Raw genomic sequence first — 12,311 nt, forward strand, 5'->3', positions numbered from 1 at the left:
TTGCGGTGATCTGAAATCATCGCAATGAGGTCAAACAATCGTGATGAGATGATTATTTAATCATTGTGACAGCCTTTAAAATGTGATTTTCTCAATATTTAGATTTTTTTGTACCAATTTTTTGCCAATATTGTCCTATCCTAACAACCATACAGCTTATTTACTCAACTTTCAGATGATGTATAAATCTCAATTTCAAAAAATTGACCCCTATAATTTTGTGGTCCAGGGTCACATTTATGATTTCAACCAATGTTTAGAGGAAGTCAAAGTACATAAGAGAAATAAGTGTATGATGAACAGAAAAGACCACAATTCAAGGTATTGCCGAAACGTTTTAGTTTTGACTCATCACTCCTAATAGGAGGCATTGCAGAAACATATGAAAACAAACAATTTACATAAACGTAACACGGTTTCCCATCAGTATAAAATATGTAGCAAACACATATTACCCATGCATGAACCTTGTTCACTTTACAAAACACTAATACCCATCATTAGGGCCAAACTAAGTCAATAAATCACACTCTTATCACGTTGGTACTTTTGGGCGCTTTTCCACGTTCATGTCACCTGGTATTGCCTTGTCCTCCGTTATATATCAAACGTGTAACCGCATTTATTGGCACATGCTAACGAATCACAACCGATCACTAGTCTCTACAACAGTCTCTAGTACAGCATGACCGTCTTTGTCAAGAAGTTCATAAAGTTCTGTTGGCTCGTCATTTCGGCCTTTGTATCTTTCAGTTTCATCTGGCTCCTGGATCTGCACTTGAACCTAAACACAAATGTGACGCAATACACAAGATTCAGCATTAATTTAAACCCTAAAATGCTTACCTTGCAAGCCCTTATGTTTATTCAGAAATGTAAACAGTTATGGGATGGACCCCCGTCTTACTCGTCTGTTGATATTTTTCCTCCACGGGCAGCGCATGCGAAGAAAAGAGGTGCAGGCTAAAAAACATCGGAATGAGAAGACGACCTCCACCACTGACATCAAAATCAATGGAACCCAAAGGATTAATGTCGTACCCTGGAGAGAGAAATGTGTTTTTAGTCCTCAAATGTTTAAAGAATGAATCCTTATGACTTTTAGAATACATACATGTATATTCACTATATAAATAATTAATAAATACATACATAGTGCTGTGCAAAATCTTATTCTACAAACAGCTTTGTTGTTTTAGCAAAATTATAATGACCATCCACATTTATTTTTCGCCCTCAAAGAAAATACAGGAAATATGTACCGGTACACAAATTTAAAAAACACAATTCTTCATCTGGTAAAAGTCAGTATTTAGTGTTGACTCTCTTAGCACTAAACACATCTCTTTTGATGAGACTCAAATCAAGTCATTTGATTAGATTAAGAAATTAGGATTTAATTTTATTTCGGTTTAGGAGATCCTGCAGGTTCACAATGAATACTTGACACTTAGCTAATTGTTTTTTTTTCCGTTTTTTATAATGTATGCAAAATGTTGTGTTTTTTTCTGGTTGAATTCTAATAAATAGAGAAATAATAATATATATATATATATATATATATATATATATATATATATATATATATATATATATATATATATATATATATATATATATATATATATATATATATATATATATATATATATATATATATATATATATATTTATACAACAGTTCTTTCTGGTTCTCGAATCTGATTGGCTAAGAGCTATACGATATTGTACTGATAACAGCACTGTAACCGCTTCACCTTTCGTATTATTCCGCCACCTAGTGAATGGAGGTCCTAAGCAGGCTCATCTCTGAATGGAAAAACACAGACGCGCTGTGTGAATCACTCTCCGTGTGTGTGTCTCATTAGTTTACTAGCTAATAAATCAGTCTGTGAATCCCCAATCAGAAGTATTATTCCGTCAAAGATCAGCGCTCTTGGATGTTACGTTAAAGTTAATGGGAGAAATGTCTTGTCACATCGTGTGGACGATTAACACTTGGAAAGAGGAATATAAACCCTCGTTTTTTTCTGGAGCTATATCTTTTATCAGAACGCGAAAACACCGTGGAACTGCAGGTAAGCCCCGCAGCTTTTAAATGTGGACATTGATCATTTATCGTGACGTGACTATTAAAACATGTTATGAGATATCGCCACTGGTATATTTATAAGCAGCATGCAAAAACATATCTCTGACACTTATAAAAAACAGTTTTGTATAGTACTGACAAGAACAAAGTTTAATAATAATAATCGAGCGCTCGTATCGCGTTAAGAATAAATGAGAAAGCAATAGTAACGTTTCACAAGTAGTTTTATTAACTTTTACCTCGCGCCAAAACAATAACAACACAAAAGACACTAAATATGAATTAAAAAACAAGTACAAGTTTGATCATGACACCAAATACTGCTGATTTGATCTCATTTTGATGATCATAAACAAACAAGGCCAACATGAGAGCCAGGGAATCCCTTTCAGAAATGTAGCCCAGAGAGGGCGGTGGTCAGCGGGGCGAGTGAACACTGATGTCCGCTCATGCTTTGGTTCTCATTTGTACCGAATCTCACTAAGCAAACGTTCAAACAGGCACTATCTTTACTAATCGACTGCAGATTTAAATATAATACAGATACATTCTCGACTGAACTAATCTTAAAACTACACTTTGTGACCAAGAAACGGTAATATAAAGAAACAGCTTTTCCATCCATTGAGTTGTTATGAGCTTCAAAGCAGCCGAAAGTTTTACCTGTCATTCTGGCCGCCCTCAAATCCGTGGCGGAAGAAGTAGTTCTCAAACAAAGAGGCTTTTAAAATAACTCCGTTGTTGTTTTCTAGTTTTCGTGTGCCGTCGAACTGTTGTATAAAAGCAATATCGCTCTGCGGCCTCGTGCCTCTGGCCTAATCACAGCCGTGATGATATAGAGCTATATCATATATATATATAATTTTTTTTCATAATTTCAAAGTTTATTTGTGCTTTTTCTTCGTATTTCTTATAAGGCTACTATAAAACCCTGTTTAAAAAAGTGTAATACAAATAAATGTGAAGTAATTTGACTATGCGCATTGTGAAAACACATAGCTGCTAATTTGCATAACTTAAATAATTATGTATGGTCACTGTACCATTGCAAATATAACAAATCTAATGATGGCATATAAGCAATAAGCTATTTCATGCCATTACACCCTAAAACAGAAGCTGCATTTTCATTATCCTTTAAATTGCACAAATTGACATTGCAAAATGAAAATACGGGCAATGAAAACATGTCAATGCCACCCCAAAAAAAGTTTTTACACTCGCATGAGGTGGTTTAAGCCAATTTGGAAAAGTTGTATTTTGCAAAACTGCAATGGAAACAGTTTATATGCATTTTTAAGTCACCTGATAAGTCTCACAATTATTATTAGAAGATGAAGCGGTATGAACTAAAACCTCACAGGAACACCTCAATACGTGTCTGCTTCCAAGCATAAGACACTTCTACATCTCTTTTGATTTAAAATAATGTACTATTATCTCCAAGAAACACCTATGTTGCGTGCTTCTAAGTTTGGATAATACTCTTACGTATCCTCTGGTTAAAAATAATGCTTGGTGCGGTGGACGTGATATTAGTAAACCTAACAATATCAGTTGACGTGATGTTTGGAATGATGATGATTGCGAGAGAAAAAAATGTGTTTTAGTCTCATATCATCGATTCATGGAAATGGCGTCATTTCCAGTTAGTCTTTTGTCGACCTTTTAACACTTAGGTTTTGCACAAGTCTGTAATGGAAAGCAAGCTAGTGATACAAAGGAAAGAAAGAATGTTTAGAGTACAGACATACTGACTTACATAGACACGTGTTGGGTCAAAAGGGCATTCATTTGTGATGCTATAGTATGCTATATTACTGATGTTGGCAGGCAGCTGGCAGTGGGTAAAAAGAGTTTGGCCTTCATGCAATATAGCCCTCACTGTGGCAACACTGACGCCCACTGCAGAGGCTCCACCCATGAGAACAGCCAGGACACTGACAAACAACAAAAACCAACTCAGCAAAAAAAAAAAAAACATTCAAAAATGTGCAAAAATGACATGTAATCGCTTTAGACAAGGCAGTGTGGAGTGTGTTTGCGTTTACTCACCAGCACCTGATTCTTCTTGTTTTTAGACAGCACAATGGCTGAGATTCCAGCAATAATGGCCTGCGAGTTATAACACGAAAACATAAACATGAAGAATTACAAAGTCAATTCATTCTGCTTCAGAGATGTAAGCTGTTTTTAAAATATAAACGTATTTCAGGGAAATATACAATTTTATTAACAATACCATACACAAATGGACATACCATCAGTCCTGCCACAAGAGCGATGACATTGGCGATGGGATAGACAAGTTGCCGGTCCATGGTGAAAACCTTTATGTGTCTAAGCACAGCTCCATGTACGAGAGCCCCCAGTAAAAAGTTCACATGACCGACCAGCACCAGTCCCAATCCCATCTTCATCAGGATCTTATCATCCTTCAGACTCCCGCAACAAACACCTACAACAGACACAAGCACCATCAGCATTCAGCACCAACAACCATAAACATGAAAACAGCAAGATGATAAAGATGACAAAATCATCAAAGAGTGGTTGACATTACACTGCTTGTCAAACAAGATAAATTATTTTTATCACATGATCTTAAAATTCTTTTTAAAGAATAAGTTTAATATAATTGTGCCAACATATTTTTTTATTAGAAAAATTCACATTTATTTTAAAAGGTCCAAGTGAGATGCATGAGGAATCGAACTGATAAAAAATAATGTCTAGACGAGGGCGACTACATTGCTAAAAATAGATGCTACAACAATATACAATACTTTATTTTGTGCACCTGTTGCTATTTGCACTGCTGTTAATGGTATTGTATTGCAAATCTTTATGTAATTTCAAACTCTTATGTAAGCTCTTACGTCATTTAAGGTTCATTTCCAGGTAAGATAGAAATTACTGCTGTCAAAAGATTAATCGCGATTAATGGCATACAAAATAAATGTTTGTGTTTACATAATATATTTGTGTGTTTTGTGTGTAATTATTATGTATTTGTAAATACACACATACATGTATACATTTGTATTTTTTATATATAATATGTGTTAGGGTTAGGTGTGTGTGTGTGTGTGTGTGTGTGTGTGTGTGTGTGTGTGTGTGTGTGTGTGTGTGTGTGTGTGTGTGTGTGTGTGTGTGTGTGTGTTTGTCAATTTTTCTTAAAAACATACATGCAGGGATGTGTATTTATATATATATATATATATGCAAAATAACTACAACCTTTGCACTAACATATTTTTTTTGTATGCGATTTCTCGCGATCAATCGCGATTAATCTTTCGAACGCCCTAATAAAAATGCATGTCTATTTTTAAATGACGCCTGTATTTTATCATATCTGATAGTCAAATAAAAAGTATATTACTTTATTATCATCTATTTATAGGGACAATAAAATGTGCAATAATATTATATATACATATATTTATTCATTTTCACGTTTATTTTCTTTGGACTTCTTGTAAAGCTCCTATGAAGCAATGTTAAAAAAGTGCTACACAAATGTGACGTAATTTGACTAGCTGCTAATTTGCATAACTTCAAAAAACATCTAGCAAAATCACCACAAGGATCAAATACAGATCATACATATCAGACACGTGCTAGTCTTTCACATCACATCTATTTTATAAAATATTCAAGAACTATTTTTAAGACGTCACGTTTGAGTACAACACTAAAATAAAATCCACTTTGTGTATATTCAGAGCACCACATACTGTAGCCATATACTGTACTACTGTAGCCTTAAAGACATACCTGATGATAATAGTCACATTTTAATGTTTTTCTGATATGGTGCAAAATCAAACGCCAAAAACGGACCGAGCAGGCACGTAAAAGGTGTACAGAAGAATGTGTTATCAAGGTAAACATGACCACACCCAGACCACGTTCACGAGTCTCCTCATTTACTACAACCGAATACAATAATAAACACTCTCGTGAATAAAGATAAACTCACCCGAATTCACCATTGTGAGGAGCTTCTTTCTGTTTAAGTCATATTTAATCCATACAGATTTTCAGGGATCTTCTCCTCTTACCGTGAGTTTCTGTTTGTCTTCCGTCTTCTCGTTCACCTGAGGGCACAGACATCGCCACTCCTTCCCGAGCAGCTCACTCACCTGAGCCAAGAGCTGAGCCTGAACCATCCGCTAGATGTCGCTGTATACACGAGGCAAAAAAGTTCAACCTCAATGAATTACCGTATATTAAAAAAAGACATGTTTTTTAACTCATATTTTATTCACTGTTTTGCGTTATTTACGCTTTAAATGAATGCCTAACGCATTCAAAATATTCGAAAATTACAGCTTTACGTGTGCTATTTTTTATACGAACTAAACAAATCACCACATTGCTAAAACGCATATTATATATTGATTTTATATTAAAATTAACAAAAATAACAAATCAAATGCTGTAATACTGTGTATGGCTAACGTATTAACTAATTAATTATTAAATGAACTATACTGTACATAGTGCAGTATTGTACTCCTATTATGCTCATAGCTTAGTTTTATTACTCAAACATTTGATGTGATATGCGCTTTATCATAGATTAAAGTATTATATTATAATATAAACTATTAAAATCCTTCAACGTGTATCAAGCTTGTCCGAATTCATGCGGCGCTGCGCAGAGAAACCAAGCGCATGACATCAAACGAATGTTGTTTCGCTCTCGCGATACTATGATGTCATAACCTGATCGTTCTGCGCAGCGCCCCATGAAATCGAGCACACCTTGGTAGGCGGTATTCGTTAATGAAATAAACGCACACACCTGCAAGTGATCAGCTGGTTTTCTTTAACCTGCACTAACTCAACAGCACAGAAAGACTCGTTAACAAGTCTATAATACTAGAAGAAAACCGTTGCAGTTTCTTGTAATCTCTTCAGATAACGCTACAGGATGGGGGTGACGGCGGTTTTTGTCGTCGTTTGTTGCACTATAGCGTCCGTCGCGTCTAACGGGAATGATTTTAATGAGCTCGTGTCCTCATACTCTCCATTACAAGATGTCCGACACGTGTCTGATATTCCTGTCATCACAGAAGATGGGTATTTCCTAAATGAATTCCTTCAACCTCCCACTTCTGATCAATTCACATCTCTGTTTCCAATGCCATTTGAAGTACGATCTCTACTGGAGAGAAGCACCAGCTTTGGAATAAGGCTTATGAGTTGTACGTAATTTAAACCACACAGTGCCTCGTTTAACGTGTTTATCTATACACACATAGCATTTGTGAGTCATCAAAGTATTTTTACACTTCTCTTTTTTCTTTAGCATCTTGGAATGATTTGGAAAGTACAAATGTGTTCTTCAAAGGAGACCTGTTGTATGTGCAGGTGTCTGCTTCACCTGGCTTTGGTCAACAACTTTATGTTCAGTCCTGCTATGCATCATCTTCTCCAAACCCATCTGAAAAACCTGAAGTTGCTTTTATCATTAACAGAGGGTAACCTGAATTTATATAATTATAAACTAAAATATTCTCTCAATGATTTGACACTGGGCTTTATTTTATTTTTTCCAAGATGTGTGGCCTCCAAAAAGTCTTCTGTAAAATTTGTGTACCGGCAAAGCGACCGAGTCAATATGGTTCTTGGTACATCAAGTTTAAAGTCTTTACAGGTGAGCTTTTCTCCCTCTTAGGATATGCAGCGTTCCTTCAGAATGATAATGGCTTATTTCCTGATACTGTGATATGTTTTCTCATCATTTTTCTTTAGGTTTATCTTCACTGCAGAGTCTCTCTTTCTAATATGGGTTTGTCCTCTAATACTAAATTCTGCAACTACAATGCATTCAAATCCAGGTAAGTCTTCGTTTGCAATGGATGTAAAGCAACAATTTTTGATTTGGGCTATGTTCACAAAACAACGATAAAGTAAAAAACTGAAAAGCTTCTCATTTGTGCTTTTGAGAAAATTTACATGCATATGACAACGCTGTCAAAAAGATGTGTATTGCATGTGCCAGGCCTGTAGATGGCGATGTTATCTTGTAAAGAAGCACTACACACCTGCGCACACACGCATTCTTTTACAGAGTGATAAACGCAAACAGTCAAGATCCTGAAAGCATCCAGCAGTTGAGTTAAGACTGTTAAAGCCCTGGTTAGTGTTTTTTTACGCATACAGGAGCGTACGCGCACCGTCGAACACGCAGCCTTGCAAAGCATAGTACCTCTCCTGGCCTACATACTCCTCTACTCACGTGTGTGACATACACGTAAAATGTATTTAAGGTTTAAAAATCCAGTTTTGCATGTAGAGTACACGTGCACTCTTCTGATGATGGAAGTTACGTCATGCGCCCTGCGTTGTTATCGTTAACATACACTTTAATAATTTTAAAGTCTTCAAAAGTTTGTTTTCAGGACCCCAAAATGCTATTGGCGTAAAACAAACCGCCAAATCGTATAAAAACGTTTCCATTTCGGCCAAAATATTATGTATTTAAACAACTCTGTTTGAAAGGTTAAAACTGTGCAACAACCCAGAGTGTTTAATTTGTTTTTAGATGGGTTGACCTAAGTGGCCAAATTGCAGTATGTCAGTGTTGTGAAAGAAGCTGTAGAAGCCAATCTGGGCGTGAGGACCTACTTGGTAAGTGTAAGGACTTTCCACTTAAATTGCTGTAATTTCCAAAGAAAAAAAAAATTTTGTATTGAAATTAACTTCTACACCCAATCTGTTCTGGTCTTTTTAAGCATTGACGGCAATAGTAAGCACTGGCCCTCTGACTATTAAGGAAAAACTTTCTGACTTGGAAGCCGCACCACTGACTTGGTCTGACTACAGCACCTTTAAGTCCAAACCTGCTGCCAGCACCTTATCTGATAAAAGATGGATCATGGCAGGTGCCTCCTTTTCTGGAAACTCAAAGCAGAACATGGCCGACACCCCTCATTGGCCCGTTTATCCTGGTTTTGGGGGTGGTGTGATGCTCATAAGCCAAGGGTTGGGAGGTGCTTTATCAATGTGGCTACCAGATCTCATGGAGCTTCAGTTTAACCCAATGTTGGAGGTTGGAAATGGTTTTTCTAAAAATCCTGCGGTTGTAGGTGTGAACCTTCAAGGTGATGACCCCTTTAGAGTGCAGAAGAAACCAGAAAGTTTTAAAGACTGGCAGATGAAACTAGATCCTAGTGAGAAGACACTGCAAGAGATGGTTGATGTGGGTGAAGGCAAAGTTAATTTTGAAGCCGTTGATCCATATGATGGTGCAGAGGACCTGGACATGTGGAACCTTGAAGATGATAATGGGTTGTATAAGGAATCATTTGTGACTGGGATGGATGAGCAGGAACAGCCTGAACTTGACAAACCTTCACAGATATCAGACTTGCCACCAGATGATTTCTCACCACTTCTTGGCACCACCCCTTCTCCAGATATGCCCACCAACGGCGTAGAAGATGATGGTGAAGTGTTTGTCAGACAAGCAGAGATGGTCTTTAAAAAGGATGAAGATGAGCCAGTTCATTATTCTCAACTTAGTCTGAACCAAGCTCCAGATGGCTCCAGTTCACTTCGTTATGAAGAACAGAAGAGGTCCAGCATGAAGAAGCAGGGCATCAAGTCACCAAAACAAGAACTGGAGAAGAATGTTGAGAAGAGGGAAGAAACTCAGAAGGCAGAGAAACTGTATACAATTAAAGACCTGGTTTCATCCCTACTGGATGTGCTAAGGTCAGTGGTCTGGTAATTTTAAATTGTTAAAGGTCTTGAACTTCTGCATTATTATTGTTTCTTTTTCCCCCACAGAGGATTGTGGCATTGATTTTTCAAGACTTCATCTTTTCTTTTGTGAAAATGTAAACCTAAATAAAAGTTATTTTCTTATTTAGTCTGGCCTATTTTAATAATGTCTCTGTATTCAGGACAAACGCGTTGTTTGCCATGTAAGTTTAAATGGTGTTTTGAATGGGAAGGAACCATTGTTTGATACCATCTGTAAGGACAGGCAAAATGTATTGCCTAAATTGTTTGACTCTAGTTATTGTGATTTTTGGTTGGTACAGTATAAAAGAAAATGGCTAGAAGTAATGAAGAAATTTCTTTTAACAGTTTTAAGCCCACTTGATTTCCCTATGGTCCAAAGACATTCTAATTAAATGGAGATGATAAATTGCCCCTAACTGAAAACTGTGGTGAATGCCAATTACTGTTGAGATGATAAATCTCTTTTGCCATGAAAATGGTAGTAAAAACTAATAGTGTTCAACCAGAAAGGTTAAAGTTGTGGTCTTTAAGTCTTCTGTTGTGACATTTGTTTTCTGATTCTGCATATAGAATTGTGGAATGTACAAAAAGCAAATGTTCAAATCTGTTATTTCATATTTGTTATATGTGCCAACCAACCCCTAAGCAGAGGTCTCCAACATGGTGCATGCCACAGCACATTCTATTAATAGCCTCAATTTAAATATTTATTACTTTTTTATATTATCTTGGCTTTTCTGTAACTTTTTTAATGGTATACGATATCTACAGGTAAAATTAAGTAAAACAAAAGTTGAGTATCAAAAAAGTAGCCTTCCAGACTGTTCCAGACCATTGTGGTAGCCCTTGCTCACAAAAAATACTGTAACTTTCGAGATTGTGTGGGAGTTAAATCTATTCTGGTCTTTTAAGCACATGCATGCACGCACACGTGTATGTATATAAATATAAACACAAACATTTTATTTCATAAATTATGTATGATATATTTATATACATTTATAAATTAGAATAGGAGAAAGTATACCTGTAATTTCAAACTGTTGGCTAAAAGCACAATTTTTCTTCCTTCTTGGACAACCAACCAATCACAATCTTCAAAAGACATAGCAAAGGGGTCAGCCCCACCTCCTCACTGAGATAAAACATTTTGTGCACTCAGATTGGTCCTGAATCACTTCTAAGTTAAGACTCCTACATAAAAGTTTTTAAGATAAATTGTGAGCTCTCTGAATGATGATTTAAGAATACGGGCCCAGGTATTTTAAGCATTGGCCCACTGACTATAAAGGAACAACAATCTGAGTTACAGGCCACAACACTGACTTGGTCATACTATAGCACCTTTAAGTCCGACCCTGCAGCTGAAACCTTGTCAGAATATTTCCAACAATAATAAAACATAAGTTAAATCAAGTAAAACAAAAGTTTTGAGTCGACTATATCAAAAAAGTAGCCCTCCAGATTGTTTTATCTATTATGGTAGCCCTTGCTCACAAAAAGGTTGAGAACCCCTGCCCTAAATCAATATACTAACAATTCCAATTTACTTTACAAAAATGTAAGTTTACATTTGCATTTCATAATGCTCTCTTGTAGACACTGATGGAATTAATTTGTGGATTATGTTATCAATAAAGAGCACTACTTTCACCTGACTTCCACTTTCATTAAAAATAAAGTTTTTAATTGTCACATTGCATAGTGTCATGAACCAAGTGCTATGATTGGGTCCCAAGTGCTTCTATCAACCTAGAAAATGTGAAAAAGATCAACCCAGTAACATAGTTTTGGTAAACCATTCTCTACAAGCACATGAAAAAATAGGTCATTAAAATGTGGCTCTCCTTATGATGTCATAAGGAGCTCTTATTATAATAATACTACCCCTTAATCTGCACTATCCAACCACAGCACTGCCATTCAGTGCAGAGAAAAGCACAAGTGAGTTTTAATTGCAACAAACCACCATCATTGTGATCAGTGTTTGAATTTCATCAGCTCATTTGCATTTTAAAGGACACACCCAAAACCCCATTTTTGCACACACCTACAAAGTGGCAATTTTAACATGCTATAATAAATTATATGGTATTTTGAGCTAAAACTTCACATATGTGCTCTGGGGACACCAAAGATTTATTTGACATCTTAAAAAAATCTTGTGCCATGGCCCCTTTAAAAAGGTAAAACAAATAAATGGTTCTTTTAAGAACCTTGGACTGAAAGGTTCTTTGGGAAGGTGGTTCTCTTGTTTCATCTCTGCGATTACCCCTTTCAAACAGTCAAATCATGTTGCTTATTTAATAGTTTAGCAGCTGTTTTCTTTGCTCTGCATCAAATAACTTTTCCTTCACCCCTACAGCCGCACCCAGATGTCGCTGTTGGATCACTCAGGGTGGTACTGCATGCTCGGAGCGCGTGTTTTTCTGCTATCCCGAGACTGCTATTTCCT

At 36.3% G+C, this 12,311-nt stretch overlaps 2 protein-coding genes across 2 annotated transcripts; one reads left to right on the top strand and one right to left on the bottom strand.

Annotated features, from left to right (window-relative positions):
• Positions 1-315: 315 nt before the first annotated feature.
• Positions 316-7,046, bottom strand: tmem54a (transmembrane protein 54a). Its single transcript, XM_073869744.1, has 7 exons — positions 6,906-7,046; positions 6,160-6,280; positions 4,354-4,550; positions 4,154-4,207; positions 3,855-4,061; positions 908-1,042; positions 316-784 (listed from the first exon to the last, which is right to left on the bottom strand). Exons 2-7 carry the CDS (start codon positions 6,209-6,211, stop codon positions 644-646), a joined length of 786 nt encoding a protein of 261 aa, XP_073725845.1. The 5' UTR covers positions 6,212-6,280; positions 6,906-7,046; the 3' UTR covers positions 316-643.
• On the top strand, positions 7,035-9,980 carry zpcx (zona pellucida protein C). Its single transcript, XM_055172477.2, has 7 exons — positions 7,035-7,308; positions 7,413-7,584; positions 7,664-7,760; positions 7,859-7,944; positions 8,652-8,737; positions 8,842-9,823; positions 9,899-9,980. Exons 1-7 carry the CDS (start codon positions 7,035-7,037, stop codon positions 9,912-9,914), a joined length of 1,713 nt encoding a protein of 570 aa, XP_055028452.2. The 3' UTR covers positions 9,915-9,980.
• Positions 9,981-12,311: the final 2,331 nt, after the last annotated feature.

This window comes from Misgurnus anguillicaudatus, chromosome 7 (assembly GCF_027580225.2).
Source record: "Misgurnus anguillicaudatus chromosome 7, ASM2758022v2, whole genome shotgun sequence".
Lineage (NCBI taxonomy): Eukaryota > Metazoa > Chordata > Actinopteri > Cypriniformes > Cobitidae > Misgurnus > Misgurnus anguillicaudatus.

Excerpts from the sequence above, each read along its gene's own strand:
- tmem54a (XM_073869744.1), bottom strand. The coding sequence starts at position 6,211 with ATGTCTGTGCCCTCAGGTGAACGAGAAGACGGAAGACAAACAGAAACT. Across the intron at positions 1,043-3,854 it reads TTGACCCAACACGTGTCTAT|GGTACGACATTAATCCTTTG; the intron begins GTAAGTCAGTAT and ends TTCTCTCTCCAG. Across the intron at positions 785-907 it reads GGAAAAATATCAACAGACGA|GTTCAAGTGCAGATCCAGGA; the intron begins GTAAGACGGGGG and ends ATTTGTGTTTAG.
- zpcx (XM_055172477.2), top strand. The coding sequence starts at position 7,035 with ATGGGGGTGACGGCGGTTTTTGTCGTCGTTTGTTGCACTATAGCGTCC. Across the intron at positions 7,309-7,412 it reads TGGAATAAGGCTTATGAGTT|CATCTTGGAATGATTTGGAA; the intron begins GTACGTAATTTA and ends TTTTTTCTTTAG. Across the intron at positions 8,738-8,841 it reads TGGGCGTGAGGACCTACTTG|CATTGACGGCAATAGTAAGC; the intron begins GTAAGTGTAAGG and ends GGTCTTTTTAAG.